The 25,647-nt window shown below is 39.8% G+C and overlaps 1 protein-coding gene across 1 annotated transcript; it reads left to right on the forward strand.

Moving 5' to 3' along the window:
* Positions 1-243: 243 nt before the first annotated feature.
* SLC6A19 (solute carrier family 6 member 19) lies at positions 244-24,112 on the forward strand. Its single transcript, XM_075086153.1, has 12 exons — positions 244-511; positions 8,993-9,133; positions 10,685-10,822; positions 12,104-12,285; positions 13,035-13,145; positions 13,909-14,021; positions 16,340-16,468; positions 18,076-18,232; positions 18,956-19,160; positions 19,765-19,924; positions 22,172-22,334; positions 23,414-24,112. Exons 1-12 carry the CDS (start codon positions 310-312, stop codon positions 23,621-23,623), a joined length of 1,911 nt encoding a protein of 636 aa, XP_074942254.1. The 5' UTR covers positions 244-309; the 3' UTR covers positions 23,624-24,112.
* The last annotated feature ends 1,535 nt before the right edge of the window (positions 24,113-25,647 follow it).

The raw sequence follows: 25,647 nt of genomic DNA on the forward strand, positions 1-25,647 counted from the left end.
CAGTTTATAGCCAAATTATCTCCTGAATTACATTAGCTGAAATCAATGTCTTCTACTTGATGAACAGATTGTTCCATAAAACCTTGACAGATAAAGCATTAATAAGTGTCAGAGCTGACTTGGTCAATCGAATGATTTGCTGACGCTTCTTTTTACCACAAGCCTGCACTTTCAGGTTTAGTGCCAAAGGTTCACTATATATAGCTGAAGGCAGCAAATAGATGTTCTCCTTTTGCTCAGATTTCTAACTAGCTGCCTGTTTCATTATCTCCTCACTGGGGCAGCATTTTCAGTCCCGAAATTTAAAATATGGTGAAGCTACAGTTGCCCAATCCTGGCCTGGAGGACAGGATACCTTCCCATGCAGAACTTGAAGTCCTTGAGAAAGAAGAGGCAAGCTCCAGACCAAAATGGGATAACAAGGCTCAGTATATGCTGACATGCGTAGGGTTTTGTGTGGGCTTAGGAAATGTGTGGCGGTTTCCGTATCTCTGTCAGAGCCATGGAGGAGGTATGTCTTTAATATGTCATAACTAACTTTGGCTATAAACTAGGTTTAATCTCTCTTTTAGGAAACAAATAACTGAATATATTTAGAACTGGTCCGTTCCAGTAAGAACAGTGACGTTCATCTCTAGAAGGCTGTTGAATGGGGAAGGTTATTTCAGAAGTTATGAACACCCTCTGAAGTCATGTACCTAGTATATTTTGTCAGTCTAAAACTAATTTTACTTTGCATACACACATACATATAATGTATACTTAAAAATATTAATAAACTATTTGGGAATATGATTCTGTTCATGATCCCAAATGATCTTTTCATAACTGGGTTTTCACTGGTTTTGGATTGGTCTGCGTATCAGCTCTAGGGTCAGTGTGTGTATAATTTATGGTAAGAGTAACGGCAGGAAAGTAGTTAATATTAAGAATATGTTTTTAACAGTTGGTGGTGTTAAGTCATTTAAAATATGAATGTATACTATTTAGCATTTAATTTACTGTGACTTCTTAGGGTTCAGGTTAGGACTAAATGACCATATTAAAAATTTTGTTTCACTGTTTTGCTGTTTGTTTTTAAAGATGATCTTGAGCTGAACCATTGCTTGAATATTATACGACAACATAAATTTCTCATTTTCTGGCAGTCTTTTCTGCCCACTCTCTACTTGTTATCTGCATTTCACTCTGGGGTATGTGTAAAAAGTGTGTCTTCCTTTGTGATGTTTAATCTTGAAAGAAAATTTTTGGCTTAAGGAACAGTATTTCAAAGTAATTTTCATTAAATGTACAGAGTGAGATGTTTAAAAATTGTTCTTCCTTGTTAGAGTAGGGACTCTGTGGTCCCCATGGGGGCCCCATGGGGAAGGCTCCATGGGGAGATGCTGGTACAGACTCACGGACCTTTAGCAACAGATGACTCAGCTGCAAGAAGAGATGCTTTTAACATTAAGATTTTCTAACATAGGCTGGTGTTCGGAGTTTGCAGTGCAAACTGAAGGTCAGTTGCAGCACAGCCAAATCTTGTCACAAAAAAGTTACAAGAAAGACACAAAAAAATCAGAACCCCCTTTTCATGTGTGACAATTTTAATTTGAAAAAGTGGATGGATATATCCAAATTCATGGCACTCATTGGCTTCTCAGGTTCTTCTACTTAGTCTTAGAAAGTGGACATGCCCTTTCCCATTATCACAATGTTATTACACAACCCCATGTCCCAGGGTTGATTTATGGGCACTTTCCTGCTTTTCTGTAGATCTTTCCTTTCCCTTGTGTTCTAGCAGTATGAAATGCAGCTGAAAAATTAACAACCAACAAACACAAAGAGCTTGGTATGGATTATGGTTTTCTGACTGATGTCAGTGAAGATCTATGCATTGCTTGTGTGGGTCTGTTACTACCGTGTTTTAATTTATCCTTTGGTGGAATTTTTTTTCTCATCATTCTGTGGCTTGTCCTTGCTCAGGAACACTACCAAGAGTTATCCCCGGCTTCTTGCTTCCCTGGGATTCTCTCACTCAAATTTCGGAGGAAGTTGAAAGGCAGCATATAGTAAAGAAATTATGTAGCTGGCTCTGGGCTTAGAGCTACCATACAGATATGTGTCCCTGTAGCCAGACTTCCTACATTCTCTATCAGTTCTTCTGCATAACACCAAATGCTGTCACTCACATCAATACATAAGAGTGAGCAGCAATGCCTTCCCATGGTTTCTTAGGAAGGACTCCTCCCTGCTGTACAGTGCACCTCAGCCTCTTCTGGTAGGTCTAATTCCAACTCCTGCCACCACTGCCGTCCCTTTATTACAGCGCCGATTCTCCAACTTCTCCCTTCAATTAAAAAAAAAAAAGTTTCTTGCTGTTCTTTGGATGCATGGCTTTGAATTTGAGCATGTGACTATCTGTACTGTAAAAACAGATCTTGAAGTTCTTATTTATGAAGATATTTTTGTGTTGAGACATTTTCTACCTCATGAGATTTTCTGGCTCCTGTATCTCTAATTCCCATTCAGCCATGTTCACAGCAGAGCAAATGCCCAATGTATATGCAGCTCTCTGCATCATCTCTGATTGCACAGACACTCTTAAGCCTGGCTTCAGCTACCTGGTGATACGTATTTACTAGACATTTTGGACAAGGTTTGCCTTAGTCTTTGCCACTCAACACAGTGGCCAAGATGATCCATTCATCTTTGCATTTGTGTTGCCCACTCAGGGCCACAGATGTGCATCGCTAACAAAGTAGGGGAAAACTGCAACTTTATGCACCTTCTTCCAAGTTAACTAACAGAAAGCATGCACCACACTTCTGAGTGCACTGAGGAAGCTCCTTTTTCCCCTAATCTGTCCAGTGCCTTTACCCTGGATGGTGTATGTCTTCATACTTCATGTCTTCAAGATATGTCTTGAAGCTGAATCCTGGGTGAACCTCTTTTGCTGGAGATGGGGATTATGCTGCTCCTCAGTCTCTCCCTGGCATGATTATTTTATAGAGTCCTAAAGCTCGCCTTGGATATGATGGTGGATTATGGCCATGCCTTAAGAGATAGAAAAAAATACAGCTATTTACCACGCAGTAAATATCTGCAGAGGTTGAGAAAAAGTCCTATGTGATCACATAATTAGAGGTTATCTCATAAGAAGTCATGAGACTCATAAGGCTCATAAACTACCTCATCAAAATAGTTTCTTATTTCTCAGGGTTGGCTCTACTATCTTAACTTCTTCCTTTTTGAAATATGAGTTATATGGATGAATGTTTGGAGTCATTTAGCACGGCTGAGGTCTGGTAGCAAGGGTGTAGTTAGTCAGTATTACAGCAAGGACACTCCCAAATAAGGTTGGATGTCTACCTACTTTGTGAATTAGTGTTTGCCTATTTTACATCCTTTATATCCTTTAGCCTTGTAGTACTTGGACTTCAGGGAAGGTGGATTTTTTTTCTCTGCAAATTGACTGTAGTGAAGGTAGTTAGGAAGAGAGTTTATAGATAACTCTTATTTTCAGATGTTTGAACTTAAATCTAGAATTATTTGAGGGCTACTTCTTCCTAAACACAACACTGTGATAGTGTTTTAACTCTGTGATACCCAAATACACAAAAATAAATCAGTAGCTATGTAATTTACTAACTTCTGTTGTCACAGTTTATGAGTTTGTATTTTAAAAAATGGAATATTTACCTCAGTAAGATTTAGTAGAGTAAAGCACATTTTATCCTTTTCAAGTCTTAAAAGCTGTAAAATACATCATTACCACAGGCAAACTAGATTTCAATATACACACAATGTAAAAGCTACAGTGTTTGCCTCGGTGCTTTCACCAGCTTAATGAGATTGAAATTTCCTTTCATTTGATAGCTATCTCTGACATTACATGTAGCTTTTGTTTAATTTTTATTGAGCAACATGTCATTTAATCAACTGCTAAACATTTTTGTTTCATCCCTGATGAGTATTAGAAAAAAGAGAATGTATATTTAATGTTTAAACCATTGATTAAAAAAAAGTCTTTAAGTCTACAGCTTGCATATGTTCTACAGTAAACCTTGCCACTGCATGAGGGAGAACTTTTTCATCTCTGTGCATGCCACTCTGAAGGAAGTGACAGTAATGACATCAGCAGTTCTTCACTGCTGCTGGTACCCTCACTACAGTTGAGGTCTAAGAATATGATACACAGTAAAACATCTCTGTCTGAAGTCTACCTGTCTTCCCTTTATGAGGAATTATGTGAAAGCAATAATTTTTTCAATTTCACATTAGAAACTTTTGAAGAGAAAGTAATAGCTATACAGATGCTCAAACCAAGTGTTATGTGTTCTGAAACACAGTACTGAAACAGGATGAGAATCTAATATCTCAGCTGTAAGGTTTTCAGACTGGAGGATTTCTCATTGTTTATATACATCTATACGGCATTTATTTTCAGATCATTGGTTTATTTGTTATGTTAGTAAAACTGTGAGAGCTAAAAAGTATTGATTTTTTTTTAATGTCCCATATAGCAGCTTTGCAGAGTCATTATCACTCATTTTTCCATTATAGCTTCTTTCAGAAAGGTTGGGGAGAAATTGAGAGAAATGGAAAAATACAGCAGAGTTGAATTTCCGATCTGGCTGTTAGAACTGAACCCTGGGAAAAGAAGAACACCAGAAAGAGAAAAAAGTGGCATACATAATAGAGAACTGTCATTTTCTTTCTCTTGAAAATATACCAATATTCCTACAGCTAAATATAGGTAGTTTTACTTATTTGTCCAGTTCTGACATGGCACACCCTGCATTTTTCACTCATCAGAGCTACCGTAATATACATGGCTAGCCCTTCAAGCTATAAATGTTTCAGTTGTATGCGTTTGCATAGGAATATAGATTCCGTACTGCAGGTGTATATACAGGCCATGTATTTTATGTCTGTGGTAGCAAAAGGGATAGACAGAGACCCACCTTCTCCATTTGTGTCCACCCCAGAACCTGAAATTTTTTTCCTGTTGATTCCAAGGTAGCAAGGAAGCTGGGAGCACACAGTTGCTCAGCACACCTTTTTCATGTGATAGGTGGCTCCATGAAGGGCATCCTTTCCACTTTCCCTGGCTGTGCAAGGAACATCATGGAGTCCCTTTTTCTGACTGCTCTGTCAAAGACGAGTCATGCATAAAGACTTCTTTTATGACATCGTGATAAAGGTACCTCTGTAAGTCTCTCAAGACCTCAAGAAATCCCCTGAGGATGACAGAGCACTCATGACATGTCCACCACAGAAGATGGTTCAGTTCTGAGGGTCTTGCAGCAAATTTAATGCACTGTGCTGTCCACTGGGAGAGTTATAGTGTAGGGAGAGTGCTGTTGCTGAATCTTGCTGTCTTGGAGGATGAGGCATGATTTCTACCCAGACTGCTAGAGCTGTGAGTGGAGGTGCACTTTGCATTTAAGGGTTGCAAGAATGTCTCAAACATGGAAGAAAATGGAGCCCAAATCAGAATATCAATCAGCCTGCTTTCTGCTGAAAGTGAAAAGTTGAGACTACCTTTGAATGCTTTCTAAAGGAAATGCTTCCAGTGCTTCACAGGAAATGGCCTGACCTTCCCTCCCTCTGTTAACAGAGATGGTAACTACCAAAAAAATCTTTTCTTTGACAGGTATGATGAGAAACAAGAGGTCATAGATTGAAAGGACTATGAAGGCTGTGCATTTCCTTACACAACAAAATCTTTGACCAAGGGGAGAATTTCTAATCAAGTCCTTCAGCAATCTTACTGTGACCTGATGGAAAAAATGTGACATGTCTCCATTGGGAGCAAAGATGGTTAAGCAATGAATCTTAGCAGAACTAACTGCCGGTCCAATCTTAAGTTTCAAGAGACGATCTAAAATCACTGCAAGTTGAGTTTCAAAGGATGACAAAGACTTACCCTAAGTGCAAAAGAGGAGTACTTGGATCAGGTAGCTGTACAGATCCATCTTCTGGACTTAATTACTATTCCTGAGGAAGGGCTTTACCAGACAAAAGTGAGATTGTGGTACAGCAGAGGCCTATCTGGCATCTGAACAGCGAGGTAAAAAGAAAAGATCCAGATGGAGCAGTCATACAAACTCTGTAGGGTCAGGTTTCAGACTCTGAGGGAGTGTCTTGGGCTTAAAACAGAGAGAATGCTCTAGAACTAAAAATTGCTGGTATAAACACAATTATCTTGTCCTTATCTCATCTTGACCTCATGAGAGCTCCTGGACAGGGTGCAACAGCAGTGAAACTGTGTGCCAGCCTGACATGAGGTTGGAGCACATGACATATTTCTGGCTGCTTGCAGCTCCATGCATTGATAAGTAACTTTGTCTCTAAGAAAGGCCAGAGGCTCTGTGTGTGGAGGTTGTCCCACTGGCCCTCCCATGTAGGAAGGAAGCGATTGGTACGTAGGGGGATGGATCTCAACAGCGAGAAGACACTCATCATGTACACAGCAAAAGTCCTGTTTTCTATGAAAGCAAGAATAAAACAGTTGGGAGAAGTGTTTTTCACAGAAATACGGTGGGGTATCAGTAGAGAACAAACTCTTTGGAGCCAAAACTGCATGCACTGCATGGCTAATCAGATGAAGAGGGGTCCTTATGTGCACGCCTGTGCATGTCCCAGGGCAGCTAAGCAAGTCCATACAGACAACGCGGGGCAAACTTTTAGAAATGCCAGAAACTGTCTGAAAGGACAGAGGGAGTCAATTCCTTGCAGTGACCAAGTGTGACACAGTTTCAACGAATCCCAGAACCTCTGCCAGAGCTGGGTAAGGCTTTTGCATTGTCAACAATGACTCCAGGGCACAGGCAGCTGAAGAGTACATCGCCATTTCTGGCGTAGTTACCTTTCAGCTAGGCACGGAGAGAGGACTGCCCCATTACATCTGACATTAGTAGCTCCTGCTGTCAGTAATTTTGTAGAAAACCCTGGAGTGGTGGGAAGACAGAGAGGAATAACCTTGTTTTGGAAGTGATCCTAGTCCCTCTAAAAATTGAAATATGCCCTATATGTTTCACATGTTTGTGATGTGAAATACATATTCAGAAAGACACGAGTCAGGAAGTGATTGCTTAGCACTGATACCATTTGTGCTACTGTATCTCAGCTAAGACCACAGTGCTAAATTTGAATTTGCAGCTAGAGGAGTTCAGTTTCCTCAAATCTAGGATGGACGTCCATCCTCCATTCCTTTCTGGCATTACAAAATAGCCACTTTCCTCCAAGGTGAGGGGATCAGCTTGAGGATCCTGGATCTAACAGGTAGCCACTCCCCACTAATGCAAGGTTTTTGTTGTTGCAAGTACTACACTGTCTCTGGAAAAGGCAATGTAGCTGAGATGTGAGAGGTGGGGAAGAAAACAAATGAGATACTGTCCTCCTTGGTGATGATGTGTGTATTATCCATTTCCCAAGGAGATAGACTGACACAGAAGAAAGAGAGGAAGAGTCAGCAGAGTTGGAAGTTCAGCAAACTCTCTACAAATAACAGTTCATAATAAGTCCTTCAGTTTTTCACTAATAAAGCATATATCCCCAGTTATTCTTCTGTCTCTCCTTTGAAACCTCTTCGGTTTGTCAGTCTCCATTTTTACAGTGATAGTTTTTAATGCATACAGGATGAGCTACACTGATTTTGAAAAGTGTTTAATTTTTAGTAAGAAGTTTTCATGTTGCTAAATGACATGCTTTACTGCAGTCTGAGAATATCGTGTCTGTACAACTACCTTTGGCAACTGGCTTCAACAAAAAATATATTTGCTGGTGCATCAGTGATAGTCATTCAGCCTGATTGTGGCATGTGCATTTTCAAAGAGCTCAGTATTTTGAATTGCCTTTTATGTATTTAAAACTACTGATTTTGATTAGTAAATATTAAAAATGTCCATGAAAGACAGCTGAGTAACTAGCATTACTTGAATTCCATAGGAGTGGAAAGCAAAAAGCATAGCTGGCCAATTTCATTATAATAGTGGCCACTTGATACAACAACCTTGTTTTGAGCAGACTTTGCCGAAGGACACAGAAAACGAAGACTTTGCAGTAATGATAATTTCTAAAACACTGGTGTAGACAATATCAAGAAGATGGAGCAGAAAAGCATGCAGTTCAGCTCTTCCAAAAAACATTCAACTGCCTTGAATTCAAAACTATAGTTTCCATTCTTCAAATTTCCTGATTTTCATTGCATACATGAGGAAAAAGTCAGCAGATACTCAAACCTGAACTGTTCATATACTGGTTTCAACTTTTTAAATCACTTAGATTATTTACTGCCTATGATTAGGAAGTTAAAGGCATTTTGTAAGGACAGATAACCATAATTCTAATGTGTAGCATTTTTTTAAGCATTTGACTCTGCACTTCGGTGTTACATGTTAAATCCATGTCTGAGGTACACTTTGTTCAGGAAAAATTAATTTTAAAAACTTGTCCTGTACTAACCAGCCTTGTCATAATTCACATGGTTTGAACCCTGAAGTCCAGATCTCTTCTACTCAAATGTAAAAGCTGTTGAACACAGTTGCCAGGAAGTTACTGGTTATTTTATGTAGACAGCCCCAGGCTCCTGCCTAATCTTTCAAGGCTTAGTTCATTCAACTACTTCATATAATTTGCATGATTCACAATTACAAAACCATAACCTTTTGCAGGAAAGAAAAGGAAGTCATTCCAGGAAAGTAACTCCCTTTCCTCCACTTGCAATCCAAAGGTGGCTTCTTCAAAGTTTAACCTTGGGAGTGTATAGTTTGTATTTATGTTTGTCACTTGGGAAGAATAAGAATTCCTAACTGAAACCAAATATGTAATGAAGTCCCTGCTTGGGCAATCAGGCAAAAACATTGTTCAGAAAATGGAGATGGGTTTCCGCAAGTATGCTTACAACTCACTTGCTGTTTCAAAAGACCTCAGAACTGAAGTTTGTGCTTTATTGTAGTACTTCACTGATGGGAAACATCTTTTTTTTTCTTATCCATTTCAGGAGCTTTCATGATCCCTTTCCTGATTTTGCTAGTCCTGGAGGGAATCCCCCTGCTTCATCTTGAGTTTGCCATCGGTCAAAGGCTGAGGAAAGGCAGTGTGGGCGTCTGGAGCTCTATCCACCCTACCCTGAAAGGGGTTGGTAAGTCTGAAGAGGATACAAAAAGTAACCTGAGAAAGCTCAAGTCTCTGAACTGATAACCTTAAGAGCAAAGCTTCAGGATTTTGTTCTGGTGTGCCATAAGATAGTCCAGGACTTAATCCTTTTCCCTTCTTGCTAACTCTCCATTGATAGCTCACACTAGTTATGATAAGACACTATGACAATTTTGTGTCTACGTTCCCAGGTACTATCGGTCCAGTTAAAACCTTTCTGTAATCTGAGACCAATTTCAGGCTTCAGAGGTATTTTCTGTATTATCAATATTGGCTGTTTTTACCATTAGGATGAATGTTTAAGTGTGCCAAAAATTTGTCCTGTAACTGTTCTGTGGGTAAATAATAGTTGAATCTTTGTCTAAGCTGGTCTTCCAGACTTCAGCTCCTTGAAATGTTACTTTCTTACATCTGAGAGAGGTACTATGCTGAAAGCCATGGAGAAAGCATTTCGCAGAAAATACTTCTTCACATCTGTATTAGACTTCTGAGTATTCAGACACTCTATCCGACAACAAAGTAAAAGCAGCATGATGCACACAGCATTAACAACTCCACAGATATACCTCATTACACAGGAAATACAGGAGGTGCCTGAATATCAGGAAACACTGGGAGGGTGACCAAGTACTGGCACAGGTTGCCCAGGGAGGTTGTGGAGCCTCCATCCTTAGAGATATTCAAAATCTGCCTGGACAGTCCTGGGCAACTGGCTGTAGGTGGCCCTGCTTGAGCAGGGGGTTGGACAAGATGGCCTCCAGAGGTCCCTTCCCATCTCAGCCGTTCTGTGATTACCACACATTTGAAAGGGAAGAAACGTAGCCCGTTAAGACCTTTGTTGGCGTCCACTGCCTCTGTAAATCAGTCACAAAAGATATTTGTTCATTGCATTTGGATTTTTTCAAAATTCTTCAGAAGCTATAAGCCCTCAGGAGCTAATCATTAGCATTTACTGTCTGCCAGAGAAGTCACCAGAGGTTGATTACTTGGGAGCACGTGGAGAAGGACAGATACCAGCTTGAATCCTGCACCTTTCTGTGGACTGTGCCTCCTGGCAGCTATCCATCCTATACAACAAAGATTAGCCAAACACCTCTGCTGACCTCAGCAGTGACACTGTGGAAAGGGAAGGCAATCTGGGTCTCAGGCAAAATCCCAAGTCAGTTGAGCTTTGCATGTACCCAACATCCTAAACTCCCTAGATATCAGCAGGCAAGACTGTGAACAGGATTGTGTAGTGTCTGTAGGGAGTTAGTCCATCCATAATGTTGGTTCCTAAAGGGGTGCCAACTTCAGTCCCACAGTAGTTTTAGGCTGTACAAATATGTAGGACTCATCCGTCCAACCTGTGGTAATGAATTCACAGTGATTAAACCTACATCCAAAATAAAGAGAGGAGAGGGGAAGGGCTGTAAACCATGGAATTAGGGTGGGGAGGAGAGTAGGGAAAGGTTGAGGCTCATACCATATATTTTGATATGTCTTGAAGACTAAGAGTGTTGAAGTTTACATTGTGTTCTGTTTTTATTATTTTCAGGCATAGCAGCAATGTTTGTATCCTTCCTGGTGGGTTTATATTATAACACTATTATTGCCTGGGTAATGTGGTATTTCTTCAACTCCTTCCAAGAACCCCTGCCTTGGAGTAGCTGTCCTCTCAATGACAACAGAACAGGTATATTTCATGAAATATTGTATTTTGTTGCACAGCATATTTTTCTGTTTCTAGCAATTAGCCTAACTGAGCCTCTTTCTGTAAAACAACAGTAAGGCATGGCAGTCCTGTCAGGAGCATTGTGCTCTTTTAATGCTTGTGTTTTGTAAAAAATCACATTGTATAAAATGTGATCAATGCTTAATCTTTGAGACAAACTTTGACTTTTTATATGAAACTTCAGGGCTGATTTTGACAGATGTATTCACACAGAGAACATTCACAAAATGCAAGTCTAGTGTCAATAGTAACCTTTTCCAGATTTAGACAGTGTTTCATCCATCTCTTCACCAACAGCCTTGCATTAGCCTATCTAAAAGGAAAAAAAAAGAAAGATATGCATAATCTATATGAAATACCTGTATCTCTCAATATAACAAGAGTCTGGAGTTCCTTGGAGATTGCCTGGTGACAGCAGTTTTGTTTTCCATAGTCAGCCCTGCCTAAAACTGTATGAAGCAGATTTTTCTGGTGGTTCAGTGAAGAGCTGTTCAGAGAGCTTTGCTCCCCTCCTCCCAGAATAAGTATAAAAAGCCTCATATAAGGGCAGGCCAGGGCAGAATACTGCACAGGTCAGCACATTGCAGGGAGCTGAGAATCCAACCTGAGCTGACAAGACCTTGAACGATGCCCCACAAAACAGAAAGACAAAGTATTGCTGATCTGAAGGAGTTGTGGGAGGGGAAGAGCCGCCTGGCTGCAGGAAGCTACGGGCAGGTACCTGCACACCATCAGGCAAGACAGAGCAAGATGCATGTGGAAAGCCCAAAGTTGTATGGGTTTTCTTTAAGATGAGGTAGGAAGTGTACAATCATTGAAAAACACCTGCCAAACTGCTTTTCTTCTACTAAAGAAAAAAAGTATTCCACACAATATACACACATTTATGCTCAGGAATCCTCTCCACACTTTCTTTGGCACAAGAGGCTTCTAACCTTGCTTTTTTGTAGGTAAAAAGAAAAATCATAAAGGTAGAAGAGTCTCTGACTGAGCTTCAAAGATTTCATCTGCATGGTTGAATTAATAGAAATAACAATAAAATCTGTATTAAAATCCCTGTTAAATTGTTCTCTTTTAAATCTCTCATTTTTCCCATGAAACCATCTTCTAGGAATCTGAAATTTGCCAACAACAAATTCATTGGCTTTAGGTGGTATAATTTAGAACACTGGTGTTTACTATTTAACTTCTTTTTCAAGTAAATAAAAGACATACAGAATAAAAACCATTTTGTGCTTACAGGTTACATAGAAGAGTGTGCCAAGAGCTCACCTGTAGATTACTTCTGGTACAGAGAAACACTAAACATCTCCACTTCCATTGACGATTCAGGCACTATACAGTGGTGGCTTTTGTTATGTTTAACATGCGCATGGGGTGTACTGTACGTGTGCACAATCAGAGGCATCGAAACAACAGGAAAGGTACTCTGTTTTGGTTTTTTATTAGATGATATTCATTATGCTGTTGTGATTCCTTATTCATACGGAGTTAATCACACTGTAGAAACTGCCTGTTTCTTGAGCAAAAGCATGTCTAAAGATTTGTGTGTCATCACTGGGGCTGCTTTTTGAAGGTGGGAGCTGTTTGAAATGGAATTTAATTTGATTTGATTTGATGTGACATGTGGAGATCTTTGTGAGCAATTCAGCTTTCTTGTCCTTATAGGTGCTAGTGAAACATTCTTTAGGTATTACAACCTTAACATTAATATAAACTTCAACGCAGAATTGAAGGACTCTGCCTTTTTGCTATGGCTATTCTCAGATTTATTTGGGTTTGTGCTAGTCCTTAATATTATCCCTCTAAAAAAAGTGACCAATGTTCTTCTGCCCAGCAAAGCCCTGAGAGCCCATCCTTGCATCAGCAGCATCAACCTGATCTTAAACTGCAGATTATTTTTTATGCTGCTTTTGAATGATCTGAGTTGAATTTCAACAATGACAATTTGCCTTAAATAGAGCACTATAACTGTAAAAATGTTTATTATCAAAATGTACTGCATATACTGTTTTTCTTGAATATAGTTTTCTGTAGTATGCTAATTGTGACTTGCTTGAAACTTGCCATTATTGTTATTCACAGTACCTTGTTTATCCCCCTCATTTCAGTGCTATTTTTATTCAAGTGTTCTGTTTTATTTAAATGTTTTATCTACATGCTTCTTGTGCAGGCTGTGTATGTAACATCAACTCTTCCATACCTTGTGCTTACCATTTTTCTAATACGTGGCTTGACACTGAAAGGATCAACCAATGGAATTGTGTATCTCTTCACCCCTAATGTAAGTCACTGCATGGTTCCTCCCGTATTGAAACACGATGTAGTTCTCTCTGTAATTAACAACCGATTCAAAATTGATCCCCTCCATTGGTGCTTTTCTAACTATCCCCCAGTCACCTTTAAAATCTTGATTCTGGGAGGTGAATCCTTTGCAATGGATGTAAAATACAGATATATACACACATTCTGTCTCTCTCTCTTCACCCCCCATCAAAATCTGTTATAAAAAATTGAAGTATCATCACAGAGCAATGCAATGGGGTTGCCATAAGGGAGCTTGCTTTCTTTACCTGTTTTCTAGTTAAGGAAGAGTCTAACTTTAAAGCAGAAATAGTCCAGTTGGGAGTAGAACCCATCTACTCAGTATGTCTTTATGGACAAACCACCTAAGAGAACGGTTTAACTATAAAACACTTTTGAAACAAATTTAAAAGGGGTTTTAGTTTCCATGAGAGGACGTCTGAATGGTCATTATTAATGCTAAATAGTAAACACCTTTTCTGGAAACAGGCATGGCAGCTGTCAGCTATGGAAAGTAGTTTGTTTGTCAATTTTCAAAATACATGTAGAAAACGTACATATAGATTTTCTTTTTGAAAAAAAAAGTAAGTTTGACAAAGTTATTGACCTATTTGTTAACATTCTTCAGAAATGGTGACTTCTGCATGGTTAATGTTCTTGTTTTAATTGTTGTTTTAAATCCCTCATATTGAGTCTAAATAGAAACGTTGCATATGCTTAAAGCTGTATGTCTGATGCCTCAGGTTACCGAGCTGGCTAACCCAGTGACGTGGCTGGATGCAGGTGCTCAGGTGTTTTACTCTTTCTCCCTGGCCTTTGGAGGCCTCATTTCATTCTCCAGTTACAACTCTGTTCAGTAAGTAGCTGGGCAAAAGCCAAATTTTACATTAATATTTGATTCTTTCAAATGAAGCATGTCCACTTCTGCCCTATCATTACACAGTAATTACTTGGGACAAGGACGCCATCCGCTCAGCTGTGTAAGGCACATCTCTGACTGATCCAAGCTCTCCCAAGCCAAGATTTCAGGTCCCAGTGCTGGCTGATTTGGTGCAGAAAGACATGGTAGTGCAGGCTAGAAAGAAGGGGACTGGATGCCTATCACCAGCTGACCAGCAGGAGATTCCTTTGCAGGAGTGCTCAAATGCATGGCGTTGCTCTTTGTCTCCACACTGTCGAGCTGGGTGACAATACGCACATATCAAAGCAATTTTCAGACCCCATTTTAAATCTTCAGCCTAGAGATTAGAAGATATGTCCAGGAATTTTGAAATTCAAATTCAGTTCCTACCTTTATGTATGCAGTGGGGCCAGGGAAGAGGAGGAGTACAAACTCTCATCACCTAGGGAATGATCCAGTCAGCAAATTACACAGTGCTGTATTCTACACTCACCCTCCCAAAATATCAGAGCAACAACCAGTGCCTCTTACTTCCACCCCTTCAGCACTGTCCTCTTTAAAGACAAACTGCAGCATTCTCTGAACCTAATATTTTTGATAAATATCTCCGAATTAAGTTTTGGTTATCTGGTTTGGTCATGCATTCAGAAAATAGTGTTTCAGTTTTGGCTCAGGTTCAACCACACCACACCAGCATTTCAGCCACTGATGTAATTCCCTGCCACCACTCTTGATTTCAGATATTTTTCAAAAGTTCATCTGGAACTTTTGGTGCCTGCGCATCTCAGTGTGAGGTGACAAGCCCCCTTCAGGTCCAGGTCAATGTTCCCACAACCATGAGAAGCAGGGCTGAGAATGTTCTGCATCCTTCCAAAAGACCCAAAGAAAAGGAGCAGTGTCCTGCTTTTCCAACACACAGGGCTGTGGCGCCAGGCCATGTTCCTTCAATTCTCAGTCATTCACGACTTAAGGAGGAAACTGCAGAAAGTAATGAAAATCCCATGGAGATAGAAGAAAAAAACCCATGCAAATACCATAGTGTTACACTGTGGTGTTGGACAACCTGCAGTCCAGCACCAGCTGGACCAGGTGTGAATGACTCTGCTCCCAGATGGTTTGGGATTATAAACATCTCAGGAAATACCATGAGGTTTCAATGCCATCAAAGATTCACTCATTCATAACCAGGAGGAACTTAAGCATCTTACTTTCTCTGAAGGGAAAAAATATTTTTATCAAGCCTGTCATTGAGAATCTCATGTTACACAGAAAAATCTGACACAAGAGTACAGCAAGGAATTTCAATTTGATGCCATCCACCCACTAGAGACCTCTTTGCAATGTTATAAATGAGGAAAGTCCACAGTGTCACAGGGCTTGGCTGGACAGGGTTGTCTTTCCTCTCCTCTTGAAGGTGATCAGAAAATTACATATGACAACATCATGTTAATCTCAGTAGTCCTCTCTTGCCCAAGGGTAACACAATATCTAGAGCTTTACAACCTTCTCATAAAATCATTAACTAATTTAATATTGATTCTTTATCTTCTCTCTCAGATGAAAGCCTTTTTCTGGCTCTGCAATTTTTTCATCTTAGCACAGACATGCTGGCAAGGGCCCACAGCAGAGAAGTCTCTACAAAACAGTTTAACTTTCACAATATAATATCTTGTCTGTCTGACCTTATCAGCACAACGTTCCATCGTATTTCCAAAACTTGAGGAGGTTTTGAACCATCTTCTGTCCAACAATCAAACAGAACTGTTCCCAAATGCTCTTGGCTACTGCATTTTCATCATACTAAAGTGCTATGGAAACTTGTGGTCACTTTTGCCTTCTGACTGTCCAAATTCAAACCCAGATCTTTCGCCTTGCAGCAGAACACCCCAGCAGCTAAGCTACAGCTTATGCCAATGTGTGTCTACACACATGCATGCAGGCATGAAAAAGTGTTTCATGAAGAACATGAAAGGCCCTTTATGTTTTACTTTCCATGAGCCAGACATGGAAACAACTCATGCACTTGTTCCTAATGAATAGGATTATTTGGGGTGGGAGGAAGAGGGGAAGCATAGCTATTAAACTGCTTAAGGCACCAAGTTTTAATTCACTAAATCTATCTTTAACGGCTGTACTTGTATATTCTTAGAGAACACACTGATGTACTTATGTGTCTGTAGACTGATTTTTGTTGGTCTTGGTAGCCAGTTTTTAGTATCTATTTTAGAAATGTGTTTGAAATCCTTTTCTTTTTCCATCTCTTTGAATTGCAGCAATAACTGTGAGAAAGATGCCCTGATTATCTCAGTGATCAATGGTTTCACATCCGTCTATGCAGCAACTGTCATATACTCTATCATTGGATTTAGAGCCACAGCAAGATATGATGACTGTTTTGACAGGTATTGAAAAAAAAGGTCAATATTGAAGTTATTGAAAAAAACCTCCAGAATATACAGGTGGTTGTTTGGCTGAGGCAGCTTTGTTAGCCTGGTGATAATGGATTTATTATTTCTGAACAATTGCAGCTCCACACCCACATGGTATCAGACCACTCATTGCTTCAAAAATTTTAAATCATGTGGTATCAACCCCATAGGGAGTGATAATTATTTGAGCCACCTTATTTCCTAGATAGGTGTGGTGTAAGCAACCATATTTTACATTCCCTGATTTTTCCAAAAGATATTTCCAAAAAGTAACAAGGGAGGAAAAGGATATTCTGTATTTTAATGAGCTTTTTTGAAACAGTTCTTTCAAATATAACTGCAGCTTATGTAACAATTCCTATTTATGTAAAGGTGGATTTCATTCATGATACATTATTTCACTAAAGCATACTAAAAGATCTATAGTTTTAGAGGTAAATGTGAAAAATTAATCATTTGCAACAATGGATATAAAACAATCTGAAGGAGTGTTTACTTAAGTGGATAAGGCAAGCTTCAATAAAACAGATTCTGTGAAAAAATGGACTTTACATCACATACTTCAAAAACAAACAAATAAACAAAGGATACTAGGCTGTTGCTCCTGCTATTTCTACTATGGTTGTCAAATTTCTACTATGGATGTCAAATCCTCAAAGGCCTCCTGACATAGTGGCCAAACTATGCAGTTCTGCCCTGGAGATCAGTTGCAATAGGCCACTGAAAGCACTGCCCATTTTAAGAAAGCTCCCTGTGACCAGGCGGTTCAGACAGTCCTGCAGAGTCCTGCCCACAGCTGGATCACAGTGTAAGCACCTCAGGTACTTCTGGTGACACTGTGTACAACGTTGGGAAATTACCCAAATTCATTCATTAAATTCTTCCCATTAGATGAAGCTCTACCAACCACTGGAAAATTGTCTAGACACTCTGAAACAAACAAACAAACAAACAAACAAACAAACAAACAAACAAACTAAATAAAAGCAGAATTTGCAGTAACTGATGCCTGCTGAGCTGACATATGGCATGAATGTAACTTACCCCGGTCCCTGTGTCAGCTCTGTATTTAGGTTGCCTCATGGAGAGCTTAAATGCTTAGGTCTCATCAGAGGTACCTAATTTTACATGAGCAATTCAGACTCCCTTCTAACTGGGGCTGCCAGGCCCCGCAGGTTCCAGTCAAGTTCCTCCACATCAGCTGTAAAAGTGCATGATACATAGCTGCAGGCACCTTACATGTTCCCAGAAGCTGCTGAGTGTGGGAACTGGTGCCCAGCGTGCAGTGCGAAGATGGGCACCTAACTTTGACACAGGTCCCTAGAGCGGCCATCCATTTAGCTGTCATATGTGCCATGAAAGAGAGTGTCAGACTCACCTTGGAAAAAGAAAGACTTGCACATGCACAAAACTGCTGAACTTCCCAGTTTCAAAATCTGATCTTGAGCAACAGAAACATTGCTTCCTTTGAATCTTTATAGAAGACATCATGCTCTTAATAACTTGCTTGATGATGAAAATGAATCCTGAGGATGCTTACAAATAAATAATTTCAAGTTACTTGTATTTCACTTCTTCAGAAATATTCTTACTCTGATGAATGCATTTGATTTGCCAGAAGGCAATGTAACCCAAGATAACTTTGAACAAATGCAGCAACTATGTAACATGACTGATCCAACAACTTTTGCAAGCCTGAAGTTTGAATCCTGTAATCTGGAAAGTTTCCTGAATGATGTAAGTTTATCCCCCTGACTCATATCGATACCATAAATATGGTAGGAATGCATAGTAATTTTGTAACGACATAATGCTTTGGCCTCTGAGGTCGTTGGTTCTTTATATATTTCCACGGATTAACTGCAATTGGCTTGGAATGCTCTTGGACTGAAGAATTACTTTTGTTTACCTCATTTTGCTTTTGAAGACTGTTTAATTCTGCTGAAAAGTTTTGGCAATCTGTTAGACTAGTAACTAAAACCACAGGTGGTGTAGGCTGACCTCATGTACTTGGAAAATAGCAGTAGGTATTCCTCTGGAACTAGCTGGTTGCAGCTATGGTGGGACAAGATTGCTAGGGAAGAGACTCCCAGAGCAAGGAAGCAGCTGGAGCTTCCTTGCTCTGCTGGAGCAGAGTGTGTCACAACAGAGAAAGAATGGACCTTGACACCGGGGTGGAAAAGTTACAAGAAGAATAAATTGGGTGCACCCTTTTATTTTTTGTTAAAAAGATGGTGAATTACAGACGAACTACAGGGGTGCCCATAAAATTCCATGAAATAGAATTTGTATTATAATTACATTAAATATACTGCTGCATTAGGAGGTGTTTGTGGAAACAAAAAACCTGAGTGTTGTGGTATGGTGTAGCATACACCCAATCTAGTGAATACCACTGTAAATGTAAGTGCTGCACAATTTTAATGAGCCTAATTTTGGAGCTTCTGAAATCTTCCACAGGGAGTTGAAGGAACTGGCCTAGCCTTTATTGTTTTCACTGAAGCCATCACCAAAATGCCTGTCTCACCTTTGTGGTCCATTCTCTTCTTCATCATGCTCTTCTGTTTGGGTTTGTCATCTATGTTTGGAAACATGGAAGGTGTGCTTGTACCTTTACAAGACCTTAAGATTATACCCCCCAAAGTGCCTAAGGAAGTTGTTACTGGTAAGTACTTTTTTAGAGACAAGTGACCTTCCCCCTCCCCAGGAAATAGCTTACATGCTGAAAAATCATCCCACCGCCCATCTACTTTCTGATCTGGGCTGGTCCTAAGACTCCTAGATAACCTAATGAAGGTTTTCTCATGCCCCCCACTGGGGCAGCTCTTGTGAGGTTCCCTCTGAGCCTGCAGACAGCTGCTCACTCCGTGGCTTGCCTGTCAGCCTGCTCATGATGATCATCATCTCCTCCATTGGGAAGCTGGAGGACCCGAGTCCTCCACCCAGGCAGGATTTCTCTCAGTGCAACATTCTCCCACTGACTAGGAGGAAGAGGACCTGTTTCCCCTCCTGAGCTTTCTCCCATTTTCTTTGCAGCATCTCCCACCTGTGCAATGACGGGAGAGTTTTGCCATTTTGCCTGCATAGTAACAGGCCTTCTCAGAGTACCATTAAAAAATACAGTGGTAATCTTCAGGCTGCAACTGAATTAAAAGTTATTTATAAAGCTTTCTAGCTACCGGGAAAATATCTTACTTTTTTTTTCTTTTGGTTTCTTTGCCTAAATGTGCTGCTGTTTTTGTTTTGTTTTGTTTTGTTTTTTTCCACAGGTCTCATTTGTGCAGGATCTTACTTGCTAGCTTTTATTTTTGTGCTGAATTCTGGTAATTACTGGCTGGCTCTGTTTGACAGTTTTGCTGGATCTATTCCCTTGCTAATAATTGCATTTTGTGAGATGTTTTCAGTCGTCTACATTTATGGAATAGACAGGTATGATATACAAGTTAAACATTACAAGAAACTAGTGCATAAATCGATTAGTTGTGTATCTGCAATCTTGCTACATCTTGGTGTATGAATTTCTGTTATAGAAATCACTGAAATTATGCAACCGCAATTTAGGGTTACTTATATGATTAAGGTTTCTAAAACAGATCCCCCAAAAAAAGAAAAAATGCTTTGCTAAGAGTGCAGTGGGGATTTTTATTTGTACATTAAAGCTTTCCACTTTATTGATACATTATAATAGAGAATGCTCTGTAACAACCAGCTAAGATAAACACACCCCTAAGATACTGCAAGAAAATATTAAGCATTAGGAAGTGTCCTAGAGTATAATAAGCGCAAATAATTTATTTTTAAAGTTGGCATCGGAAAGTACGTATTTGTAAGTTATGTAAGTGCCACTATAGCTCATTTACATTTTAAATATGGTGATGTTTATAATAAATCTTCTTCAGAATAATTGCATTAAATATTTAATTAGCAGAAGTACAAGCACATTGGCACTAAGCTGAGAGTTCAAAACAGAGGTATATCCCAGGCATGTTTAAAGTGAATGCTAAATGATGCTGTCCAAAGCAGAAAACTCCAGGCAGGCTGCAGATGTTGTTTCACAGCAGAATGCAAATCCAAGGCTACTGAGATATGTTTTTAGCTGATGATTCAGGACTTTATCAGTTGTAGCAGTGAGTAATTATCCTATCAACTTTCTAGAGATGTAATAAATCAAATTTTGCCGTATTTCTGTTCATAACTAATATCTAAGAAATACAAAAGAAGCGTGGGGACTTCAATCATCCATAGGTTTTCCCTGAACCTGTGCCAGACCCTCCAGCTGTGCTGCTCCTGGTGATGGGGTGAATGCCCTTATGGCCCATTTTCCCATACTTAGGGTTTTATATTACCTGAAGAGGCATGAATCAACTTAGGTAAACTAGAAGAGCAGAGAGAATACCCTAGAGAAAGAAGGCTTATTTTAATTTCTTAACGACAGGAAAGTCTGCTTGGTCACTTTTCCTTCCCTTTAAAATCTCAGAACACTTTACGAAGTCAAAATAAAACTATTCCCAGGACACAAACATGGCCTGAGGCCACAGAGAGGTGGGGACTGATTCAGAAAAGAACTTCACACCAAACTTTCATGTTCCTGGCCAGTACACATCACTATAGCCCTCTCTGAGTACAAAGCTTATCAGGGTTGCCCAGAAACCACTCCAGATGAGTTTCTGTGACCTTTTTCTGAGAAAGGGTCACTGGTAAAATGGCTCTCCTGCTTGAAGGAGAACCTGCATGTTATCCATGACACTCACATGACCGATACCTGGACGTGCTCTGCAGCTGGGACACGGGCCTCCACAGCATTTTAAGAATGATACCTAGATCTTAGCAGTTAGGAATAAAAATATAAAATAAATATATGTAGTAACTGAGACCAACCGAATAGTCCCATCAAACTTATCTCCATAGGATACTCAGGAAAGCAAGACAAGACGACTAGCAAGAGAAGCCCCAAACTTCCAAAATTATTACCTTTTAAGGAATGTGTGTACATGATGCTGCATCATATGTAGAGACCATGAATTGGTTCAGGACTGATGCAGACAGTATCAATATCAATGCAGGAATTGTGTATTCTTGTGGAGATATTTTTGCCACATTGCCCACTCCATGCTCTACGAATAACCCAAATAACGCATTTTCAGGTGTTCTTAATAATGTGTACAGTTAAATATAATTTCATTCTTCAACCTGAGAAAAATTTTAGAAATCCAAATTAAGCAAATGTTATGTATAAAATCTAATTTTTAAAATTACTCCAATTTGCTTTTGCTCTTTTTAAATACTTTGTCATTCCTTTAAATTTACGCAGCTCTGAGATGATTACAAAAAAATCATGAAACAATACTGCAGTGTGTTATAGGGAAGGTCCATCTGCATTGACTCTTTTGTGTCAAAACTATTTCACATACGCTTTGCAGACTTCTTGAATAAAGTACATTTCCAAAAATAATTTTCCTGACTTAGTTTTGAGAACTATAGAGTTAGAAACTTCTAACATAGTTGCAACTATATCTGCCTCAATTTGAACCACTTACGTCTAACTCCTGATGTTGTCATCAATCCTCATTTCACACTGACATTAGCAAAGTCCTGGGAAGAAAAGCTAGTTTATGAGCAGGGACTCTTTGATCCTGACCGATTTTACTGTCCTGACCTTCCTGGTTTTGTTTTTAGGTTTAACAAGGATATTGAGTTCATGATTGGACACAAGCCCAATATTTTCTGGCAGGTTACCTGGAGAGTTATCAGTCCTCTCATTATGCTAGTTATCTTCTTCTTTTATTTTGTGGTGAAAGTCAGCGAAGAACTGCTCTACAGCATTTGGGACCCTAGATATGTAAGTATATAAAACCAAAATATTCCTTTAGAATTATTTTATGTATTCTTCTTTAATGTAAGAGTCATAGTCCATTATATTAATCTCCCATCTGAAACAGCTTTCTCATAAAAAACTTACTACAAGACATAAAGTACTAACAAAAAGTAACTCATAGAAAAATAAGTCCTAACTTCAGCTGTGATGCCTGCAACTGGTTTATAGTGACACCTGAGTAGCTTTTCAGGAGTAGGCAAAACCAAAACATTAGTCCAATTGTCGGGCAAGGCTGAAACAGATGGCAGTTCCCCAGTAGGGCTTATAGAAGATCTGGAAATGTCGCAACCTTTCTATGTTGATGAAGGACCAGATTTGTGAAGCCATTTTGATGTTGCGCTTACTTCTGTGAGCATTTAAAATCACAGAACTACAGTATTGCTGGTTCCTCATCGCTGACAAAAGATATTAATATTAATATCCAGATATCTTCTTTCCTCTTCCAAATACACTGGAATTATTTAAATTATAATGGCAGCAATACGTTACCTACTTTTCCTTTCCTCCCCCTGCAGAATAAAAACAGTCATGCAGCACACTTAATTTGTAAAGATGAATTGTTATTTTCATAACAGAGACAGAAAGGGAGAGAAAGAAAGAGGGGAAAATGGGACTGCCGCCTTCTCTCCTCCTTGGAAACCTCACTTCCTTCTTAATAATGTTTCAGGTCTCCCACACCCTTTGATTTCAGCCTTCCCACCCAAAGGCTGTTTGGCCACCAAGCCCCGGTGGCCTGCGAGCCACCCCAGCCCCACACTCTTTTGTTCCCAGGAAGCATGTCAGGAGCAGTCCCACCAGTCTCACTGGCTCTTGCTTTTTTCATGCTACCTTCTTTCCATCACTTTTAAGTAAAAATAAGTCAAAAACAGCTGAGACTGCGAACCCTTGAGCTGGAAACTGCTGTGGAATTGGCAAACCATTGTGTCATTGTGGCCAGCTACTGTTCTGATTACATTTTTGATCTGTTGAATTATTGAATGTGTCCATGTCCCCCAGTATTTATTCCTCACAACTTTCTACAACATGATTGTTTGCTCTTTCAGGAGGAGTTCCCCAAAACACAGAAGATTGAATATCCCGGTTGGGTGTATGCTATTATTGTAATCCTCGCTGGAGTGCCTAGTTTGTCCATCCCTGCCTTTGCCATCTACAAAGCAATCAGAAATTTCTGTAAGAAAAGGAATGACCGTATGGGCCTTATGATCTCCACATCTGAGACTTCTGTTAATGGAAACTTAAAGAATTCAGCATAAAACCATGTTAAAAATGTGGAAGAATGCTTTGTCAGGGAGAAAAGTAAAGTTTGGGTTTTTTTTTAAAAAGAATCTGGAGTTAATTTTATTTTCATAAAAGGATAACTGTGTGTTGTTTCCAGGTAAACATTTGTTTACTTAACAATGCAATGCACTGTGAAGGGTTAATGGCTTGGATCCTGGAAGCAAAACAACCACATTTGGAAGTGATTGGGGCACCAGGCCAAATCATTTGTCCTCCTTCTGGTTTTGAAGCCAGCTTGTTTGAAACTGGGTTGCAGTCCCCTGTTTGGGGATGCACTGTGCTTGACATGCCATAAGTGACTCTTCCATATGCAGGCATTCGGTTGGCTGACCAATGTGAAGGGTAACTTAATACTGACTTCTCTTGCACATTAAATTGTTTTTACTTTATATGCCACTGTGTTGCACAAAGCCACCAATATTATGTCTCATGCAGAAGTTTAAAATATTTAATAAAAACATTTCTAAGTATGAGAATAACAGTTTGATTAATTTATAATTCCAGATATTTTATTAATTGCCTATTACATCCAAGTTCCCAGCAGACAGCACTGCTTTTGCTGATGACCAAAGAAGTAATCTTGCAACGGGGCAGCAGCATTTCAGGAAATGGCAGAATCTGATTTCTCTGGCACCCATGAGCAAGGGGTGCGCCGCTTGCCTGGGAGGTCCATGCCAATGGGGGTTCCAAGGCACCGAAGTGGTGCAAAGCTTCTTGCCCTCATCTGTCCCAATCAAGGTGGGTGGCTCTAGTCTATGTACACACAGATGCATGCACTCGCACACCACCCTTACAACTTATTTCAAGCTTCTAACTTCCATGTGACCCAGAGGAGCTCAATCAGGAGTCCCATTCCTTACGTGGTCACCGGAAAGAGGAAGGGGCACCATTAGGGCACCCAGGCTGAATGCCAGAAGCAGACAGCGTAAATGTTCCCCTCTGGATAGATGGTTCCTTTCATCCAGCTGTCTCTGTACATAGGCAACACATTTGTATCACTTTGCAGCTCTTCCTGTACTTACCTTTTAAGACAAGAATTGACCCAATTTATACCCTGACACTCACTTATAATCAAAATACTCTCTTACAAGAAATAGGGATATATAGGTTATATTTACTCCAGAGTGAATCTTTAGAGTAGTATGTCTGCTCTAAAAAGAGAGTAAAGCACCAGGCATAGTATGTGTACTTGAATGATTAATTTGCATTCCAATTTCTTTTTTTTTTTAATTATTTGAATGTAAGCAATTATTTGAACTATTTAAAGATATTATTCTGTAATTGGAAAAACAATTTTTATCAGGTCTTCCTGCTGAGAAAAAGCTCAGCCACTGAGAATGAGTAAAACCAAGTTTGAAGTGGTCAGCTGCAGGTGGCAGGTATGGAAATCAGTGTTGTTGCTAGAACAGCCCCAGCACAGCACAAGGCATCTCCCAACCCGAAGCACAGCAGCAGCAGGGGCAACGGTGGTGGGTTGTTAAAGTGCTGCCAAACCATGCTGCGTGCACCGATTCGTGCGTGCCCTGTGAGACATCCTGGTAAGGGGCTGGGAAGTTGAGTTGCTCCACCTACGGATCTGGGTATTTGCAGAGCTGCAAGCAGATGAACTGAACTTACATGGTGAGACTTGCGTAGCCTAGATGTGAAATTGGCTTCTGGTTGGATGATCTGCAGCCTGACCATATTTGTATGCTTACCTGCAGAGCAGGGCTTTTATTTCTCTCTAAACATTTTTTGGGAAAAAAAACATCCATCTTCACTTAGATACTCTTCCCATTTCAAAAAAGGGAATCCAGACATAAAGTGTTGATTTACTGAGGCAAGTAAGCTGACTGGCTGATCTGTTTAGTGTGGAGTGAACTGATTTGGTGTGCAAAATAGCAAAACCCTGGTACAACTGAAAGGCACCAGAAAAACATTTTCACACGCTTTCAATTGAAGGAAAGTATTCAGCTCTTGCATTCTTCAGTAACTATTTAATGAACAATAAAAATAGCTA

This window comes from Phalacrocorax aristotelis, chromosome 2 (genome assembly GCF_949628215.1).
Source record: "Phalacrocorax aristotelis chromosome 2, bGulAri2.1, whole genome shotgun sequence".
NCBI lineage: Eukaryota > Metazoa > Chordata > Aves > Suliformes > Phalacrocoracidae > Phalacrocorax > Phalacrocorax aristotelis.

Coding starts and splice junctions, on each gene's coding strand:
- SLC6A19 (XM_075086153.1), top strand. CDS start 310: ATGGTGAAGCTACAGTTGCCCAATCCTGGCCTGGAGGACAGGATACCT. Junction 9,134..10,684: donor CCCTACCCTGAAAGGGGTTG/GTAAGTCTGAAG, acceptor TATTATTTTCAG/GCATAGCAGCAATGTTTGTA. Junction 16,469..18,075: donor TATGATGACTGTTTTGACAG/GTATTGAAAAAA, acceptor TCACTTCTTCAG/AAATATTCTTACTCTGATGA.